At 40.8% G+C, this 22,616-nt stretch overlaps 1 protein-coding gene across 2 annotated transcripts in view; it reads right to left on the minus strand.

Moving 5' to 3' along the window:
• LOC134572897 (ras-related protein Rab-6B-like) overlaps positions 1-22,616 on the minus strand; it is a 32,460-nt gene that overhangs the window by 3,256 nt on the left and 6,588 nt on the right. Inside the window, exons 2-7 of one of the 2 annotated variants that reach the window (XM_063432193.1) lie at positions 17,303-17,361; positions 14,598-14,651; positions 12,246-12,351; positions 6,144-6,255; positions 4,634-4,727; positions 27-93 (exon numbers count right to left, since the gene is read on the minus strand). In XM_063432193.1, the coding sequence (XP_063288263.1) occupies positions 27-93; positions 4,634-4,727; positions 6,144-6,255; positions 12,246-12,351; positions 14,598-14,651; positions 17,303-17,361 (492 nt within the window). Of the gene's footprint in view, positions 1-26; positions 94-4,633; positions 4,728-6,143; positions 6,256-12,245; positions 12,355-14,597; positions 14,652-17,302; positions 17,362-22,616 lie in introns of both variants that reach the window. The other variant, XM_063432192.1, reaches the window with a different exon arrangement.

Consider the following 22,616-nt stretch of genomic DNA (forward strand, 5'->3'; position numbering starts at 1 on the left):
CCCACTGTTTAATTGATAAAGGATACTATCCTCTTTGCTCTTCTCTGGTGTACTGTCCATCCCAGGCAGAGCAGCAGCTACACGACGGAAGAGCTAGAAGTGTAGGAATAACGCAAGTTATGATACAGGATTATGCTTTGATTGCTATATCTTTACACAGAGTTTCAGTGGTTTAACAAGCCAGTGTTGGTGCTTTTATTCCATAAGGAAACCTTTCTAGACTTTGGTTAACACATGGCTCTCTCTTTCTTTCAATGTGTCTGTGTAAAGAATATTTTTACATTGTCGTTACAGCACACATTCTTATAAAGGTAAGTGATTTAAACAAATGAAATAAAAAAAATGCTAATTCATCAGTTGCCTAGGTATATTTATTTTCTAAGAGTGAACCAGTGGTACAGACTGAACCTCGTGGACAACTCTAGCCTAGGTGCTAATGGCATGTAATTGAACCAAAACTGGAAAAAAAAATCAATACAGAATCAAAGGTAATAGCTTGAGTTTGTGTTAAATGTATTTTATGGCACTTCTAAGTTCTGCTTACTGTTATCTTCTAATTACCAAGTCTTGATGCAGTGGGGCCGTCTGCTTCCTAACCTTTAGGGATTTATTCAGTATCTCCACTAGGTGTTTGGGAATGTAATACTCTGGAAATCTACAGTTGACACGGAATTCACAACTTTAAGATCATCTATGGGGACACTAACTTAAAGGGACTCTCCATTCACCTAAAACAATTTAAGCTTTTTTTTTTGTGATTTATGTGCGACTAGTTTTCTCTTTTTCGAATTTTACAAAAAGTGTCAAGAGGCAGACAATTGCTTAGAACACCTGCCTTTTAAAAACTTCTCATTGAGCTGCATTTTGAAGTCAGTGATTGGACAGCCAAAGAAAAAGGGAATGGCTTGCACAGGCTTCAGAATAGACATCTGCAACTTTCATAAGCACTTTTAGATATAGCCCCATTGAAAACAATGCATAATTAAATATATAAATCTTTTGAATGTAGGTGCTTTTATATATTTGGATCTGGGTAGTAAAAGGTCTCTAAAAAGTAACCCTACAAACACTATTACCACTACAGAGTGCTAGGAGTGGCCTGGAGCCCCCAATGTAAGTATTCAAACTGATAAAATGTTTACATATTACCTGTGGTCTGCCGGGCACCAGTCACTTTCTGCACTGAAATTCGGAAGCTCATGCACATTTGCTCTCTTGAGCAACACCCTGAAGCTCGGGAACAGCTCAATGGCGGAGAGCATCATCTAATCACGCTCAAATAACAAATCTAAACTCTGCACAACTGGGTTTAGCTCAACATAGAGGCCTTCCGAGCCACAAAGAGGACATGATATTTCGACAATTTGAATACTTACAATGCACTAGGATGCTGTAGTGGTTATAGTGCTTGGAGTGTTCCTTTAAATTTAAATGAACACTATATTGTTAGTATACAAATGTGTATTAATGACCCTACAGTGCCCCCCAGCACTCTTTAAAAAGGTATTAAAACTTACTTTTTTTTCCAGCACCGCACCAAAAACCTGTGACTGCCTCCAACCCCTTGGCTAAGATCATCATATTTGGTGTTGTGTGATTTGCACTATTTGTCACATTTATTCACATGTTTAGCTTTGTATTGGGTGGTTATGGGGGAACACAAAGTGTTGTAGCACCTGGTTTTTAACATATAAACATATAACATATAAACTGATCATCCACAACATTAAAACCACCTGCCTAATATCGTGTAGGTGCCCCTTGTGCTGCCCAAACCGGACTCCAAATGCATGTGGTATCTGGCACCAAGACATTAGCATCAGATTCTTTAACCCCTTAAGGACACATGACATGTGTGACATGTCATGATTCCCTTTTATTCCAGAAGATTGGTCCTTAAAGGGGTTAAAGGGACTCTCCAGCCAAGCCTTTTTACTCACCTGGTCCCAGCGTCGGGAGCCTCGTGAAGCCGCGCCCCCTATTTCGTCAAAATGACGAAATAGGCGGGCACGAGCAGGGAGCAATCAGTGTGTGCGCCTTCTCTCTCCTGCACACGTCAGACGTAGGGCTCTACATGATAGGAAGTCCCTCTGGTGGCCGTCTAAGTGACGGCCACTGGAGGTATTCCTATCAATCAATGTAAACACTGTATTTTCTCTGAAAATACAGTGTTTACATTAGATTGCCTGCAAATATATTAAGCTGTAGTTGCTCAGGTGACTATAGTGTCCCTTCAAATGCTATATCACTAAAGCCAGAGCTGAGAGGTGGGGTCTCCATGGATCAGATTTGTTGTTCCAGCCCATTCCAAGGATGCTCAATTGGATTGAGATCTGAGGAATTTAGAGGCCAGAGCCTCTACACTTTAATCTCTTGGTCGTGTTCCTCAAACCATTCCTGAACAGTTTTTGCACTGTAGCAGGGTGTATTATCCCGCTGAAAGAGGCCATTGCCATCAGGGAACATCACCATCATGAATAGGTGTATGTGGTCTGCAATAGTCTTTAGGTAGGTGGTACGTGTCAAATTAATATCCACAAGAATGCCATATATTTAATGTGATTTGTGTAGTTCGTTCAAGAATTGGCTGCTTGGTAGAGGTGTTATGGCCAATTTGATGGTAGAGGATAATATGAGAAATTATATAGGAATATGGTATATGACAGAAGGTTTACAGCTCTTTTAAAGCTGTGACTCCATAGCCCCTCTAAGATGTGAAATGCTACATATGAGTTGCCTCTGAGTCTAGGTCTATGTAAACTAACTAATTCACCATATGCCTATATCCCCTCACAGATAATGGATTGGTTTGATATTCTTATGGCCGATCGTATTGAGGAGACAATTATTTGTCAGAGTCATATGCGAAAGAAACATGGATGATAACCCACAGATTATTAATCATGTCTCCTTTTGTGCATATTTAGAGAGCACAACTACAAAAAGTATAAGCCGTTTTGAAGGAATTGTGAAGTCTGATATATAAAGGTCATAAATAGGAAGTATGACAAATGTATAGATGCAAATAATTCTGTGGCAAGAGGAGATAAAATCAAAAATTTCTATTTAGATTAGTAAAAACCAAAGGAAAAAAAAGTTACCTGCGCTCTCATTAATCCCTATGTGTATTTAACCCCTTAAGGACACATGACATGTGTGACATGTCATGATTCCCTTTTATTCCAGAAGTTTGGTCCTTAAGGGGTTAAACAAATGGAGGTCATTTAGTTACTCCAATGGCCACTGGAGGGAATGCCCGCCTGCCAACATCAAGGCAGACCCCCCTAGACGGGTCCTACACTGACCCTTCACCTTGCTTCCTTGATCCTCTGGCAAAGATATCTCTAATGAGACAGAAAGGGGTGGGAACACATGGGATGGGCAGCAGCATTGTAACCTAGCTGTGTGATACAAAAAGAGAAGTCCTGCGCTCACTCCCATCACTCCTGGGCTGCAGCAACGACCGAGGTGGTAAAGTAACAGTATTCTCTGCCCTGTGGGGGGAGGGTGGGAGGAGGGTCTCCTGGGCGGCAGCAACGACCACAGTACACATCAGCTCCAATACATATAGTAAAAACCAAAGAAAGAAATCAAAGAGCGCAGGTAACTTTTTCTTTGGTTTTTACTATATGTATTGGAGCTGATGTGTACCGTGGTCGTTGCTGCCGCCCAGGAGACCCTCCTCCCACAGGGCAGAGAATACTGTTACTTTACCACCTAAGTGAGTAGTTAGGTTTTTCTGTTAAGTTCTCCTTTTTATTATTATGGTTGACTGGTGTAATTCATTTGTTGGTCATCGTTTTTTTTTATATGCACTGTGACTGTTTGTGCATAATAAATATTCCTTTATTAAGTTCTGTCTTTGTCTGGTAAAGATTCACGTTACCCGATTAAATCAATTTATTAGTATTTTTAAATTGCATAGATATTGCGCTAACTTATATGGTTGGTTTGTATTCTAATTTCCTTGGGGAGCCAAGGCATCCCATTTATAAATTGTCTTGGTGGTGGCAGTGTTATACTATAGTAATATTTATATTAAAAGACTTAAGTGTGGGTTGTGTTAAGGGGGATTTTTTTATCATTATTTCTGCTCGAGTGCAGACAAATAGTGAATTTTAACCCTTTCACCACCAGAACCAAGTCGCGCACACACTTTGAGTAGGGTGCATTCGTGATAATCACTATTTGGCCCCTTTAAAAGTCATTCAGTACACCTTGCTTGACATTTTTTATGCTTCCAACACAGGAAATTCAAGAACTAAATGTTCACTTGCGGAATAATATATCCCACCCATTAACAGGTGCCATTGTAACGATATAACGTATAAAATGTTATTCAGTTCAGCTGCCCCATGGTTTTAATATTGTGGATAATCCGTGTACATATATAGTAGGCAATCAATAAAAGGCACAAATGATTACATTTTCAGCAATTTATATTTGACCATCCAGTCCTATTTAGTCACAGTCTACTTTTAAATTATTACGCTGGCCGCATGCTCTATATCACTAAAGCCACAGTGATATGTGATGGGGCTGTGGAGCAGGCAATCAGGCAAACCAAACTCAAGTCTTACAAACTTTAGTGCATTCCTTAAAAAAAAAAAAAAGACTTTCTACAAAACATTACCTGCTTTACGTTGTAACCTGTCTTTGCGCTAGTTTCAATGAACATAACACTCAGCTCCTTGGCTCTTTGTTCCCCTTCTTCAGTAGTGATTTGTCTAAAACCAGAAATGTAAACAGTTTGAAGAGGAAAATAAACAGAATAGAACCAGCCTTTGGACAATTTATGCCAATCACCCCCCCTTTATAAACAGATCGCTGGTAATCAATCAACATTAATTATAATTTATTATCTTCAATACAAGGAGAAAGATCAATGTATCTAACAGGATGAGTGGAGCTGCTTAATAAACAGATAGCAGCTATATTATGCCATGTGGCAAGAGCTGTGACAGCTCTCCATATGTACAAATTGGACAAATCTGGCAGCACAAATGAGGAAGTAAAGAAATTCCTAGTTTGCTATTACCTGGCCTGTATGTTGCCTTTAAGAACAGCATTTTATATATACATACATTTATATACACACACTTTCTTTTTCCAAACATAATGTAAACATTACATGTTAGGCTTTTTATTTTGAGTATTCTTTTTGAGTACAATGATTCAAAGAGCCTCCTTTATCATCTTTAGTTGAGTGGTAGACAAAACAGGTGAAGAAAGCTGTTCTTGGCTAGGGCAGCAATTAACGAACGTACCTGTGTGCTAATACATCCTGCTTTAGAATTCTTTTCAATATACAAGACATGCAGTCCCCGAGTTGCCTGTCGCCCTCTGTACAGAAACCTGTCTATATCAATGGAACAAAACCAAATGACTCAAAAATAAAAATGACCAAATCAAAAAGGAAACTAAGGGGATGAAAGAAACAGCAAAGATACAAAAGAGGTGAAGATGATGACTGCAGGAGTGCAGAAAACAAGGATAAAACAAATCAGAATTCATGCAAAGTAAGATCCAGCAGGAAGTACTACATTCATGCACATCACATGTGCTCTCATTAACTGCAGCACAAGTATGTTTAACTGTGTGTGCACAACATGTAGCAGTACCATTGGGCAAGCTTTCATAACAATGACATGATAAAAGAGAAATAAAAGAAAAGATGAATGAGTAGCAAACGTATAAAACTATAAATGTAATATAAAGAGGCAATTCGTCTAAGTGGTTAAGTAAGGAACCTGAATAGAAAAGAAAAAAAAAAAAACTCTCCAGCATCATGGAAAATTGCTGGAACAACATATGCAGGTAATTAGCGAAAGTGAGGACATTCAAAATGAATTTCAAATGTATGGTCCTAGTTGCCAAACTTGAAACATTGCAGACTAGGAGAATTTTTCCAGGTCGGCTATTTTGGTCTTAAATTTTAAATTCACTTTGAATTTCACTTGAGTAAATAACTCTGATGAAGTCTTTTACACATAAAACCACCAACTACAAATAAGCAAAACATTACAGACAGAACCCACTGAGACTCTTGAAACAATAGCTTGTGCACATTTAAAAAACAAGTACTTTAAGTAAGTTATGAACAGCACCAGTAATCTGTTGATCTGAACATCTTTTGCATTTACCTTTTATCTGCCAGATCGGTTTTATTCCCCACAAGCATGATAATGACATCACTTCCCCGCTCTGTCCGCACATCATCTATCCATTTGGATGTCTGCTGGAATGAGTTTAGATCTGTGCATGATGAACCAGACAAACAATTCAAGGTGAACAAAATAATATAAACAAATATTAACTTCAATGAAATTAAAAGGGATCATACGATTCTTGAACTATGCACAGTGGCATAACACTTTACTGGCAATATCCAGAACAGATTTTCCCATTTAACTGGGAACCGCTGGTGTGACTCTGTAAGGTAGTGACATATTTGTGAGTATATTCTGGAGTAGTCCCACTGTGTTCCCCCTACCTGGGTGAAGAAATTTCAAAGTTGTGGCAATTTCTGGGTTCTGTCAGCTTCAAGTTATATGCTGGGTGCTTATTGCAGCTTGGTTTTGGGGATTTTGCTGCATTCCTCACATTGTTTTGGCAGCTGTGAAGCTAGAAATCTTGGAACATGGGTAATTGTGGCGCTACAGAGGCCCTTTGCTTTGCTCTGGTGACAGCTATATTCGGTCTTTTGCAGGTATGTTTATTCTGTATACTTTCGTACTGTCACCAGGTCTGAAATTCAAACAGTTCCAGAAGCCAGGAAGATTATTTCATACAACATTACCTGAAACTTAAAGATTCTCCTAGTCAAACTTTCCAGTAGAGTTGGGAAAATGATTTTACTCTTGCATTCTCCTGGTTCAAAAATTCTAGGCCTTCTTCATTAAAGTGGTGTCTCTCCCCCCCCCAAAGACTGGTCCTTGTCTCCTGATTTGAAGGACACCTACTTATACATTCATCAGCGCTTCCTTAGGTTCACACTAAGGAAAACTCATTCTAAATTTCAAGCAATGATATACGACCACTGCACCACCCTTAGGTTGTTCTTCAGAGTTTTGGTGACCAATTACAAAGATCGGGTTTCAAGCAAACTGCATTATAAACTACTTTGACAATGTGTTGGTTATAGCAAAATCTTGATGGATGCACACGGGGCATACCACTATCCATGCTACAAGAGTATGCTATGGTTTGTTAATTAATATTACCAAATTTATAAGAGGAGTTCAATGGCCCATTACATTTCTCACAATGTTTTCTGAACCAAAAGAAACAGAGAGGCATCCAGTGTGTCAAACAAATAACTATCAGTGGGTCGAGAATTCCAACCTGTTCAAAGAGTTTCCTTTTAGAGTGATTCCTTCAAGAGTTCTGGCATCGTATGCACTGCAGTCAGATTGATGAGAACACCTGGGAACATAGTACACCCAGTGCTTATAGCCTCACTTGATTGGAGATCTCATGTCATCTCCTGGTGCTTTGTGCAATTTCCCAAGCAATTGTGCACCCGATATTTAACACTGATGGGTCAAAATACAAGTGCACAATACTACCATGGTTGCCTACCTAAACCATTCTGGTAGAACCAGGAGCAAGAGACAAGAATAGCTCCTGTACCCTCACATGGATTAGGCACAATGTAATTTACAGTATCAGACTTCTGAACACCCACCAGTGAGCGAGAAACAAAAAAGCTGACTTTCTATTTCTTTTGGACTTTTTTTTATTTTTTATAAGTGCGTAGAAACACAGAATGTGTCGGCCCATCTAGTCTGCCCAATTTAATAGTTAGGCATACAAGTTTGTAAGGACATTTAAGCAAAAATATATGTACAATAAACATCGTGAGGCAGCGTCAATAAATAATAAAGGAACCGCAAATAAAACAAGCTAGCAGCTCTGGTTAGTGCTTATTCAGCCCATTCCCTGGTTGGGCAGACACAGGACTAATGTACAAGCCACCTGGGGGAGCTGCAAGATAGACTCAAAGATCCCCCAAGTTTGTGGCTTGACAATGCAGGCCTTCGTTCAAGCCTGGAGCTGAAGGGATGGCCCAGCTTGCTTCTAAGTCCTTCCCTTTTGGAAAATTGCAGAAGACCTTGGAGGTCAGTTGTCTCTGGCGGCGATCGTTCATCCTTCTGCGTGGGTGATGCAATGGGGTCAAACCCCTAACAGCCTTCAACCCAGACAGTCAGGTGTTGAAGGGTATAGGCGCTTGTACATGGGCTTTGCCCATAGTGGGGGAGAACGTGTCAGCTTTTAAGATCCGTGAGGGTGTAGTACAACAAGGTGTGGGAGAGCAGCCACCTCTCCTGTCCGGCGACTCAACTAGGCACCATTTGATCCTCTGGGGTATGAAGTAGCAGGCACTTAAGGATAAACTAAAACACCCCTTGTGGTACCAGCGGTAGGTAACGCGCAGAATAAATCTGTTTGGCAAGCTGAGAGTTGTGCAATTATAAGAGCTGTGTGAGGGGCTCACATGAAATGCTGCCAGCCGCCATTGAGCATAAGCCCTGCCCCCAAGAAGCAGACTTTCTGAGTAAGTTCCCTCCCTCCCCCAAACTAATGGCATCTTTAAAAAAAGACAAGTGCAACATTTTGTCTTGCAGTTTCCACACTCTGGCAGATTGAGTGGACACCCTTTCTTGCCAATAGAGACTAGGATATATCTTCCAGTGGAGATTGTGGAAGGAATCAAGAAGGGAAAGAATACACTCTTGGTGATCATACTCTTTTTGTCCACAAGCCTGTTTCCCCTTATATGGCAATGAAAGACCTTCTTCCAGATATCTGAATCTCAAGCAGATATGTAATGGACCGTTTCGCACACAAGGGGATAAAAACCGTTTAGGCGATAATCCCCTTTCAGATAGACCAGCAGCTACTACAATCACCAATCTCCCGAACTCCAAACTGCACGAATCCCCCAACTCCCGAACCGGAAACACACGAACCCTGGAAGCAGCCGAACAGGAAAAGCCCTACGAACAGCTTGCACTCCTGGCAATCGGCATACAGTCAAATTCCCTCCAAGAATGAGACGACACTTCACTTTGAGGCTTAAGCAGGAACTCCTTTACTGGGGCTAACTGCCCGGCTTTTATGCAGGTTTCCCACCTGGTGGACACTCCCCTAGGGGACCAGATGGGAAACATATTGGCCACGGACCAATCACAGACATACAACTTTAAACAATCCCACAATGCATCACAATCCCTCCCCTCTGGCCTGGAGATAATTGGGGAAGTAATCCAATTATCTCCAAGGACAGAAGCAAAACTCCATTACCCACATGGCAGACAAAAAGACAGTAAAAGACACAAAATTACCTATTGAGGCATTTAGTACATAAAACATACACATTCTACATATCCCCAGATAGCTTAGATCTGAGCGCACATTCCTACCGAATGGCGCTCAGATCACATACATACAGTTTAAATGCCATGGAGCCAAAGTCTTTCACATAGTCTTTCGTTACACGAATGGGCTCCATGGCTTAGCTATCTGGGTTAACATATTCACATATCCCAAAGTACCGACTGAACCGGTGTTCGACACCAAGGGCACGAATAGGAACCAGGGGGCGGACGGCTCAGCTGTGTTCGCGCAAGTAAGTGTCCGTTTTCAGTTCCACAGTGTTAGTGCTGAACACCGCTGGCCTTTCGGGACTTAAAATGGCCGCTGCCACGTGTTTGGCAAACGAACAAAGGCCACCCAGCGTTCATCAATTAAGTTGCGGTTAACCGCAGCTTCTGGGCAGTCAATTGGCGGCACACTCCAGCTCCCCGGTGGTCCCCCGTTCGGTAGTTGGAATCTACCGAACACCCCGGCAGAAAGGCACAAATAAGCCTTTCTGCAGGGAAAATAAACGATTTAACCTGCAGGGCCATAGTCCAAAGGGAGCAAGCTAGCAACCAGGCTCCTCCAGTGAACAGTGGTGAGGTTGGTTTCGCCACAAGATACTTACACAAGGTTTTTTACCCGCTTTTTTTTTTCCTAAATAACTATCTTAAGTCGCTAAAATCATATTTTATTATGCTGAAACACCTCCATGAGCTTACTTGCAGATGAAGCACCAAGAGTTGAAGACTGAAGATGGTGGCAGCTACAAGTGATGGCATCAGGCAAGTATAACTCACCCATGCACCTCCCCCAGAGCGGCGGGTTTTGGTCTTGGCAAAATATGCGAAGAATGAGGTAGAAAAAAATACATTTAGAGTGGCTCGGTCATCTACTTTTAATTTTTGTATGTATTTTTAATGCATTATTTGTACAATGCATTAGATAATGGGTACACCCCAACCTTGAATATTTCTTTAATAGTCAATTGTTAAATTTAAGCTTAAAGACACACACATAATTGAAGCTACTATAAATTAAGAATGGAACAATCCCAGTGTCCGTAGTCTTCTGGGATCTTTAACACAGGCCTGCGAGAATACAGCAGTGTTGAACCAGTGATGCAACTTCAAGCAACTTTTGGTTGAACGGTGTTATGATTAAAAACAATTTTTAATTTCACTAAGCTTTTTATTTGCATTTGTTATATTTTAGCTAGAAATGCTTAACACTGCAACAAACTGCAGCCACAGGATATAAGCATCCATCTTTCTTGCAATCAGAACCAATTACTGTCCCGTGACAGGGGGAGAAATAAAACAAAAAAATAAAACTTTTGTTCATAACGAGTATTGTTAGTATACATATATCATATCAGAAAAAAGCCCTATCTATTCTTTATCCATACATAATATATACCATTTTTTTTAAAGGGAAAGTGTTAAATTATGGTGACAGGAACACAGCAAAAATTGTAAAAATAAATAAAAATGCCTGTATCACAAAATGACAGCATTTGGGTAAAGGCTCACTCACGAATGGGCCTAAAAGGATACTATGGTCACCAGACCCAGTACAACTTAAAGTGTCAACAAACCTTTCAATGTAAACACTGCTTTTTCACTCAGACGGCCACTAGAGGTGCGCCCTAATCCAGTGCTGCACATTGCACAGCACTGGCATTGAGCATCTCCACGCTCTGCATGAATTCATTAAATGCATCTCTATAAGGAGATGCTGAATGGCGCAGAGCAATGATTTGCCACCTAATGCTTTCTTATGGGAAAGGATTGGATTGGCTCAGATCATCAAGATTAATTTTATCAGCCATGGAGGCGGAGCCAGCAGTGGTGAGACCAGTTTGGAGTGGGAGAAAAGGTGAGAAAATCACATTTTCGCAATGAATAGAGTGGGGCCAGTCACTTAAAATACCACATCAGGAATATTGTGTGTAACCCCTTAAGGACACATGACATGTGTGACATGTCATAATTCCCTTTTATTCCAGAAGCTTGGTCCTTAAGGGGTTAAGGAATAAATGTTTGTATCCTGACACTATAATGTTCCTTTAATTCATAACAGCATTCAACCTTCTTGTACATTGTGCAATTCCAATACAAACGTACATATATATGTTGGTTATGTAATACTAGGTTTATCTTCCTGCTGTTTCTATTTTATGTGCCACGCAATTTGATAAGACTGATTAACCCCTTAAGGACACATGACGTGTGTGACACGTCATGATTCCCTTTTATTCCAGAAGTTTGGTCCTTAAGGGGTTAAACTAATATAAAAATATTCTTTGAGTTTTATACATACACTTGCACTAACCGACTCACCAAGTAGGCACTACATCAATTCCAAAACCCTTTAGAGACCTCTGCTAGCATTTCTGATTCTGGATACTCCACCTCTACTCCTCTCATGACATTAAGACAAACCCACTCCATGGAATCATCACATCATTGCCAGCACCCACTCGTGTTTGGTGTGTGGCTATGAAAGAAACACCCAGGCCTATAAATAATTGAGCTTTACATTTGTTCAGTGCCATGTTATGGTTTCATCTGGTTTGTTACCTTGTTTTTGTTCCTCCCTTGTCCACACTGATTTATCTACTTCTGACCAAGCCATAGTGCTTTTTATGTTAAGGCCAACCACTCTAAGGTCCTTTTCCTGTGTGACGATTCTTCGTCGAGTGGTTTCTATTCTGGCAGTTTCACACTGCACATTTCAATGTTGTTTAACAAGATGTTGCTGGCACACCACAGATGCCTGTTGCGGATATTTTTTACTTGAATCTTGTAAAATATTTTTTTGCATCGCTTTATGCATGTGTTCTATATATTCAGAATTCTAAAATACTTTTTTATCATACTCACTTGTGATATCATACACCACTACTGCAATGGTGGAATCACGGATGTAGCTAGGGATCAAACTGCGGAATCTCTCCTGTCCGGCTGTGTCCCAGAGCTGCAGTCGCACCTGCTGGTAATATTCCGGAGATAGCAAGAGAGAGACGGAGAGAAATTTAATGTAAGAAAATACAGAATTATAGCATATAAATAAAAAAATATATTCTGTATATTTTTAATTAAATAACATTAACATGTACTGATGAATGTACAACAAATATTTCTTTAAAAGGGACACTCCAGACACCTAAAGAATTTTAGCTTGATGTTGAATGAATGGTGTAACCCTTTATTTTACAAAAGTGAACATATATCAACAAAAGTCAGCTGCACTCACGGTCTGTGATAAAATCTTCAATGCTTTATTAGGTTCATCTTAAAATTGGATCAACGTTTCAGTCCTCCTTGTGGACTTTCATCAGGATGAAAGGGCAGGACAAAGACACACACACACACACACACACACACACACACAGAGGGGCTGAGGGCGGGACAAAGACACACACACAGGGCGGGGCAAAGACACACACACAGGGCGGGACAAAGACACACACAGGGCGGGACAAAGACACACACACAGGGCGGGACAAAGACACACACAGAGAACGGGACAAAGACACACACAGAGGGGCTGAGGGCGGGACAAAGACATATTTGCTACCTCATGAGTTTATTTCCACTGAGTTAACAAAACCAAGATGTAGCAGGACCTGTTGTGTGCTTGAAAGCCAAGGGGTGTAACCAGGTTGAATTATAAAACTGCAACTTTCTATTGAAATCTGCACTTTTTGAAATGAATAAAAGAAGACTAACTGCACACATAAATCCTTTCAGCAAGCTAAAGCGCTATCGGCATCTGGAGTGTCATTTTAACTCAAAATATAGTTGACGAAAAGTTCAATGTCAGGTGTGAAATCTTCACAAACTAAAAAAAAATTCGATCAGTGGAGGCAATAAGAACAAACGCCGAGTATAAAACACAGAAATTAAAATGTACCTTAGTCCTGGGAGAGAAGCATGCAGGTTCTGTTACTGGTTGAGACTTGAAATTAGACTAGTTTGCTGGATTCCTCCATAAGGAGAAAGGAAACACCTCAATCAACAAAAAACAAACTAAAAAATCCTTTATTCAAGTAAAGTGTACATGACGAATAGGGCATACAGAAGGAAGTGTTGGATGAATTCTGACATGTTTTGTGCCTACTCCAACCTGTAGTACCAGAGTAGGCACGAACCGCGTCAGAACTAATCCAGGTTTTGCCTTGGCATGGCCAAGCTGTGATGTACACTTTACTTGAATAAAGGATCCTTATTTGTAGGTGGAGAGGTTTCTTCTCTCCTGGTCTAGACTAATTTCACTTTCAGGTGTGTACAGATTTAGTCTACAGACTGTGCTAGTAAATTCACCAGTAAGTGTATAGATTAAAAGATATCTTCCTTTAGTGTAGTACACAATACTGTGTACTATAATGTGCGTGGCTTCCCACAATTTGTAGCATGCAAGTATAGCTGCATGCAACCTACATGACCTCCATACAGCTTTAAGAGGCATTTGAAAAAAACAACCCCAAAACTTTCCATTTATTCATTTGCTAGCACAAATTACAGTATAGATAAAACGATGCTCTATAGGGGGACAAAGCCATGTTTGACAAAAGCAAAACTGGGTCGGGAATAAGGGAGAGAATACAAGTGCCCTGCAATCTATGATAAATCCATGGAAAAAGAGTACCAAAATTCTGAAGAGGGCTACTAAACTGGTTCATGGATTGCAGGATAAAACTTACCATGAAAGGTTAAAGGATCTTAACATGTATAGCTTGGAGGAAAGACGAGACCGGGGGGATATGATAAAAACATTTAAATACATAAGGGGAATCAACACAGTAAAGGAGGAGACCATATTTAAAAGAAGAAAAACTACCACAACAAGAGGACATAGTCTTAAATTAGAGGGGCAAAGGTTTAAAAATAATATCAGGAAGTATTACTTTACTGAGAGGGTAGTGGATGCATGGAATAGCCTTCCAGCTGAAGTGGTAGAGGTTGACACGGTGAGAGAGTTTAAGCATGCGTGGGATAGGCATAAGGCTATCCTAACTAAGATAAGGCCAGGGACTAATGAAAGTATTTAGAAAATTGGGCAGACTAGATGGGCCGATTGGTTCTTATCTGCCGTCACATTCTATGTTTCTATGTGTCAGCATAATTATACCAAATCTATTTTATCCACAAGTCTTTAAAACTTAAATCAATTTGTTTTGCTAGATACGTGGAGCTTATCACCGAGATTGACACAGAAGGCTGTTTACTCACCGTGCGGTCCTCCAGATACATTGTCTTCGAGAGGAAGTCTATTCCAATTGTAGCCTAAAATAAAAACAGGCAGCATGTCAAGATGACCAATATCCACATCAATATTCACAGGGAAGCCATATCTTGATTTTATGTTAAAACTTTTGTACGATATTTTATTTACCCAGTCCCTCAATAGTCCCTCTTTGGAATCAGAGGATGTGCAGAACTCATCCCAGAGAAAGTGTCATGTTTATAAGAAAGGGTTTGAGAGAACTCTAGTTATTCCTGCCATTCCTGCCCATCTCTAGCTGCCCTCTGCATAACAGGCCTTTTCACTTTACCATACAGAACTGAACTGTTGAATCACTCTGTATGTGACTTTGTTAGTTTGATTATTGTGGATTATTGTCCTGATTAATCTTGTTGGCTGCCTGTACTGACGTATTGGCTTAATATACCAAAAACCTATTGACGTCTGGATTCCCCTAACCTTGCCCTGTCCCTGTTTAAAGGGACACTATAGTCACCAGAACAACTACAGCTTATGACATTTGTTCTGGTGAGTAGAATCATTACCTTCAGGCTTTTTGCTGTAAACACGGTCTTTTCAGAGAAAATGCAGTGTTTACATTACAGCCTAGTGATAACTCCACTGGCCACTCCTTAGATGGCTGCTAAAGGGGCTTCCTTAAGCAGTCCTGCCTAGCATGCATCACAACATTCAGTGTCTCCATCCTCTGCATGCAGACACTGAATTTTCCTCATAGAGATGCACTTATTCAATTCATCTCTATGAGGAGATGCTGATTGGCCAGGGCTGTGTTTGAGTTGTGCTGGCTCTGCCCCTGATTTGCCTCCTTGACAAGCTCAACCAATCCTACTGGAAAGCATTGTGATTGGCTCAGACCTCCACTTCTGATGTTGTCAGCAGGCAGACAGTGTCACAGGCAAACAGGGGCAGAGGTAGCAGCTGCAGACTTGAATGCAAATAAGATTTTACTATATTTAGGCAAGAGGGAGCCAGGGGGGCTAGATGGTGGTTTTAGCACCATAGGGTTGTGTTCCTGACCCTATAGTGCACTTTTAAAAGGAACGCTATAGTATTTAATCCACCATTTAGGTGGCTTGGCCCCCTCAGAAAAGGTGAAATCTCACCTTATTTCCAGCGCCGTGCGGGTCCGCCAACGCTAGCCCCACCCACAATCTGCTTCCTTGGTGACATCAAAATTGACGATTTTTTGTTGACACAATGCCAAGTAAAAATATTGAGGCATTATTACACTAACGCATCAGGATTATGAATTGTTCTGTGAGAATGGTATTCATGAGTGTGAAAAAACCCCAAATGAAAAATATAACCACCAAATAGGGCCTGCATAAAGTGGCTAGACCAAACATCTTAAAATATGCCATTTGGAGTACTCTGAGTTTCCCACTTTTGAAAATTGTATGCCATAACGGTGGAAAATTATTATTCAGACTGCCAAACTCTCTCAAAGGTGACGTAGGCCCAGAAAATCACTTTGGCAAATGTCCAGGTATAAAGGCTGGAAAAGGTCATGGAGAGTACTGTTCTACTAGTGAGACTAAGCTGAACAGAAGTAATCGTGTTTTAGAGCAGTAAAATGTATAATGCTGATGACATCAGCGAAAGGGCAGTTTTTGAGTGAAAAATGAAAAACCAAAAAATATGAACATTAACTTTGGCCAGGGTTTGTGATTGAGCGGAAACTCAAAAAGATTGGATATACCCCATATAGAATACTCTGGGTTGTCTACTTTTGCAAATGGTATGCCATGATGGCGTTAATTTTCATTCCTGGGCTGCCATACAGTCTAAAAGACAACATAGGCCCAGCAAACCAATCTGGCAAATTTAAATGTGTAAAAATTGAAATGGGCAAGCCCAATATTTTACCCTGTAACTTTCCAAAACACCATGAAACCTGTACATGGGGGGCCATCGTTGCACTCATGGGACATTACAGCATACAAATATGTGTATTTTATTGCAGTAAATGCTAACAGTATGACATCCACAGTTAACATGCATTGCAACACTTACATTTTGTATTTTCTCACACCTTTTTAAAGCTTTTATTCATATTACATTAGGTTTCATAAATATATGTAATGTGAAATAAAAGCATAATTTCTCTTGAACAAAATGATATATGGGGGGACTTTATGTGAAAGTGGTGAATTATTGTTGCACAGACATATAGCTCAAATTCTACATTTTGTTTTAGTTCAGAACTCGTACTCCGTCCTTATAGAGATAAATAGTACAAAACAGTCTCAAGCAGGCTTTGTTAATGCATTATTTTGGAAATAGCACTATTGTCTTCCCGTAAATCTACTATGTCCCTGTGCTTACATAGACATTAGAAAACCCATCCTTTTTAGAATCACAAGTTACTATGCAATTCAAAACTACACTAAAGCTTTTAAGTATTTGTAAATATTCAACAATGTCCATAATGACTTCCACGTTGTTTGGCATCAGATACACAATTGTATAGAGGCTTTACACCTATGGTATTTGTTGACTTTTTTTTGCACTCAAAAGGTGATTATGGCCAGACAGCATACAGTTGGCAGGTAATTAGAAATGACAATAAGAACATCATGTACTGTGTAATCCTCACTCTGGATTAATCTTTTAAAACGATAAATTAATGAGTCTTAACTGACGTTTTACTGCTAAAGCCGGAGTCACTCACCTGGTATGTGTTGTCAAAGCTGTCATACATGAATCGGGTGATGAGAGAGGTTTTCCCAACTGCACAAGAAAAAAAGCAGACATCACTGCCAAAGCAACCATGATTACATAAACACAGTACCCTGCCACTTGAACAAAATAAAATAAAGCAATACAACATAAAGTATGTGTTAACAAGTTTAAAAAAAAAAATTGGTTCCAAAACGGTCTATACAAATTTTTACCTTCATCTTGCATCACACAACACATTACAGTTAGACAGCAAAGAACAACAAGATTATTTATGGGCTTAATTTATTTCAGACAGTAAAAATGTACTGCCAGGCTGACCATATTAATTGATGTAAGGAACATGAAATAGTAAGTTGCACTTCCCTCCCTGATTGAGACTGCCACTGTCACTTTCAGCCATTGAGCTAGCCTTGCAATGCAGGACTTGCAAAGTAAGAGCATCTGGCTCTTTTAGCTGTAGTGGAGGTAGGGAGTGGTGCTCAGCGGTCCCCAGGTATGCTAAGCCACTCGAAAATAATGTGACTTCTTACAATGGGAGGGTGACAGGGCTCTCCTAGCACCATAACCAATAAAGCATGCAGCAGTGGTGATGGTGCCTGTTCCTTTAATGCATTCTTAAAATCAGGAGGGCTCAAAGGTTACTAGGCATAGAACACAGGTAGGAAACCATTTTAGAGGACTACATCTCCCCTGATGCTTTGTCAGCATTGTGGTTATAGGAACACTTTGGGAGAGCTACAACATCTGTAGTGCCAAAGATTACCTTCCTCTGGTATTGCACACTGACAATTTGTAAGATGCTATAGCATGTTGCAAGGCCCTGTATAGTGCAAATAATATAAACTGTACCTCATGTATGCATGCATTAAGGTGGGGAAGGGGTGAGATGATCAACTAACAGAATTAGCAAAGTATCATCAAATAGCTATGTATACGCAGAAATGCTATTTTATACAAGGGTATTTTAGGTCTTCACAATGTAGCTCATATTTAAAATAAATGCTATTCTGCACCTGTATAATAAAGTGTTTCTTAGCTCTAATCCTGCTGTGAGAGGGTACACTCATTATCTATAGGATTATCAATACTGTTGACCTCCTGGTCATTCCAATGATTCTCACAGATTATCACTTGGAGACAGGGCATCCCATTAACACTTCAATTTAGGAGGTGTATAAAAAGGGCAGATTTCACTTTAAAGTTTCAAGGGTACAGAGTGGCCATTCTTACAACTTGGAGCAGGGGGAGACAACCTTCAACACTCTAGATGTTGACTACATCTCTCATAATGCTTTTACATACAGAATGCTGGCAAAGCATCAGGCGAGATGTAGTCCATGACATCATGAGTGCCGTATGTTGCCTACCACTGGCTTAGAAGTCAGGCTTTATATATTAACTTTTGACATTGTCACATATGGCTTGATGGAAGGTAGCACACTTTCTCGCAATTATTGATGGCCCAGAGAACGCTAATGTCTATTTTCACAAGCCTGGGAGCATTAGCAGAAAATAATTTTGAGTAACCCACTTTATTATTTTGTGTAAACTTTCAAAAGGTGTAGAGACCATTTTTTCAGTCTTCCAAAACTATTCATCTACCCCAAGTTACATCCATAATGCTGGCAATCCATCACATCTGGATTGCTCTAGTCAATAAACACATATTTCAACACCTTTCCCTCCTCCAAGTACACAGTTTTGAACACTAATTAAACTTCCATCTGGTCCCTTATCAAATAAAACACCAGTGACAATTCATGAGCAAAGAAATCCTTTTGAATTCTTCAAACGTCACACACGTGTACAAAACAATAATCCAGTCACGCGTACCCCACCAGACAAAGCTGTCCATTATTCCCCTTAGCTGATCTATGACCTTCCAACCTCCACTGATACAGATCAACTATAATCTTCTTACTGAAAACCGCCAGGACGACAAAAAAAGTGGAAACGTGAAGAGCTTTTGTAAATTGAATGACCCCATGCAAAACAAAGTATGCAAACAAATAGTCTGAACATTCCTTTTTATCTTCAGGTCAGACAGTAAAAGACCAATTAAAGTAATGTTTTGGGGGACAGGTTGTTACTCCATTAATCATGCGTGCATAGCAAATCACTATAACCTACTGGTATACATGACCATTCACTACAAGAGTAATAATGTATTCTTTTATTAAAGCAACTTTCACCCATGGCAAAAAAATCTAAACAAAAACAACACATTTGAGCATTTTGCAGTCCCCACTTTGTCTTATAACACTGTGTTTTATGGTAAATCCTCAAATTTACAAAACTTAACAAAAGGGTAGAGCAACCACAGTTAAGTTTCGCCACTTTCCACAGCCGTCACTAGTGACAGCATCTCGGTAAGTGGCCCCATGCCGACAGATGAGCTGTGTGCAGCAATTTAAAACCACAACATAGTGACTGAGCAGATCAAGCTCAGCTGTGATAAAGGGCTAGCAGATGGAATGGAACACTTTTTCCAGGGCCGATGCGGATACAGATTATCGTGATCTTTAGGCCGATTCCCACAATTTTGCAGAAATTTGGCATTAACTGAACATGCTGACAGCAATCACACTTGTCCTTTTCATTTGTGTAAAAGAATACTGAAGGGACTTGCAGGTAGTCATGAAATATCTCCCACGTGGGACCTGGGGTACCTGGCACCTGCTGGTCTGGGTGACTATAGTGGTTCTTTAATCTCTATACTACCTTAACACTTACAAAATAACATCAAAAATCTATATAACACTCAGACTTCTGTTTCAAGGTTTATTACAATGCATGCAGTACCCTTTATTTAGCATAATTTTCCCATAATGCACTTCTCACAATGCTGTGGCCACTCCATATATTACATCTAGATTTCTCCCCCGTAGTCCATATGATAAAATACTTGAAAGAGTGATATGTGTATATATAGCCAGTGAACACTATAACAGTTATTTTGCAACTGCTTAGACCGCGTTTACTTCTAAAACAACACACATTCCCCATAGCTTTTATTTAGCCACGAGCTATAAACATTCCTTGAGGATTTTTGTTTTTGGTCACACATTAAAGGAACTCTCCAGTGCCAGGAAAACATTTGTTTTCCTGGGCCCCTCTTCCTCCCATCCCCTATTCAATGTTGCTGAAGGGGTTAAAGGACCACTATAGTGCCTGAAAAAAAACAAAAAAAAAAACAACTTGTTTTCATGGCCTCATGGCCCAACTGCTGCCGGGCTGACGATAGAGGAAGGTGTTAAACACTTACCTTTCTCCAGCGCCGGGCTCCCTCGGTGCTGGGGACTCTCCTCCTCCTTTGGACATCATCGGCTGAATGCGCATGCGCGGCAAGAGCCGCGCCCGCACTCAGTCAGTCCATAGGAAAGCATTCTCAATGCTTTCCTATGGACACTGGCATCTTCTCACTGTGAAAATCAGTGAGAAGCGCGGAAGCGCCTCTAGCGGCTGTCAATGAGACAGCCACTAGAGGCTGGATTAACCCTAGTGTAAACATAGCAGTTTCTCGAGGTTAATCCAGCCTCCGCCCACGCTCTTCCCCCGCCGATGTCAGCTGGCGGGGGACACCTAATGCGTATGCGTGGCAATGGCCGTGCGCGCGTGCACACACACATGCTTTCCAATGGGGATTCCAGCGATGCTGGAGGTCCTCATGCATAGCGTAAGGATGTCCAGTGTTGTTTAAAACACTTTTTGGGTTTTAAGAACACGGAAGTCCCTCTAGTGGCTGTCTGATAGAGAGCCACTAAAAGAGGACTTAACCCTGCAAGGTAATTATTGCAGTTTATAAAAACTGCAATAATTATACTTGCAGGGTTAAGTGTGGTGGGAGTTGACACCCAGACCACTCCACTGCCAATCTCCCATTCCACCATTTCGAAAAAAAAAGTCTCCCTATTGGATTGCGATCGGAATACTCTGCAGCCCACTGATGAGTCAAAGTCATCTGCATGGAACTAGCTGAAGATGATGCATTCTTGGTGACAGGTAACATTCCCATGCCGGAAATATTCCTTTTAAAAATGTGTATACTGTACACAAAGTAACAAGTGATGCCAGAAGCAATGCTTAGAGGGTCACTATAGTCACCAGAACAACTACAGCTTATTGTATTTGTTCTATTGAGTAGAATCATTCACTTCAGGGCTCTTTGCAGTAAGCACTGTCTTTTCAGAGAAACGGCAGTGTTTACATTACAGCCTAGTGATAACTCCGCTGGCCACTCCTTACGTGGCTGATAAAGCTGCTTCCTTGGGCAGTGCTGCAGAGTAAGCCAGGGCTTGACAAATTTGTTTGGAATCTAGAAGCCAGCTAAAAAAGTTAGGAGCCAGTTTTTTTAAAGGGACACTATAGTCACCAGAACCACTATAGCTTAATATAGTGGTTATGGTGCCTATAGCCTGTCCCTGTAGCCATTTCAATGTAAATATTACATTTTCAGAGAAAAGGCAGTGTTTACATTGCTGCCTACTAAGACCTCTAGTGGCTGTCACTCAGAAGGTCACTAGAGAGTCCTGTGTCAGTGCTCTGCATGGAGGCGCTGAATGTTATCCATACAGAACATGCGCAATATCCTCCCAATGCTTTCCTATGGGAAAGCATTGGCTTAGGGGAGATCATAAAGATTGATGAACTCGGCAATGGAGGCGGGACAAGCCACGGCAAAACCTGCACGGTGTGGTCAAAAAAAGGTGAGTAAAAAAACACAATCATGTTATCGGAAGGGGGCACGTACCTAAACACACACCCACTGAGACTGACGCCCGCCAAAAGAGGTGGACGCTGGCCGACAGACGCACGCTGACCGAGACGGAGGCACACACGCTGACCCAGCCGACTGCTTTAATGCTCAACTGAGCTCACTAAGCCGGCAGTCTCCATAAAGCCAGCTCCATTATTTGCCCAGCCGGCCGTTTTAGGTAAAAAGCTGACAAATCCCAGGCGGCAGGACAACATTTTTAGTCACCATGGCGACCTGGCGCTTGGGATTTGTCAAGCTCTGGAGTAAGTGTCTCCACCATGTGCATGGAGACATTGAACTTTCCTCATAGAGATGCATTGATGTGTCGGGAGCAAGGATTTGGCTTTATTGCTCATGGTAGCTCTGTTTGGAATGGAAATAAACTGTACAAAAAAGATGGTTTGCATCTTTCTCAAAAGGGAACAAATGTTCTCAGTGAGCAGTTCAGAGGTTTTGCTAGGATGTTTTTAAACTAGGAGGGGGGGGCAAAAGGGTGATAAAACATCAATCCAATTGTCCCCCAAAACAAGGACAGAAGGTGCCTGTA

The sequence above is a fragment of the Pelobates fuscus genome, chromosome 9 (assembly GCF_036172605.1).
Source record: "Pelobates fuscus isolate aPelFus1 chromosome 9, aPelFus1.pri, whole genome shotgun sequence".
NCBI lineage: Eukaryota > Metazoa > Chordata > Amphibia > Anura > Pelobatidae > Pelobates > Pelobates fuscus.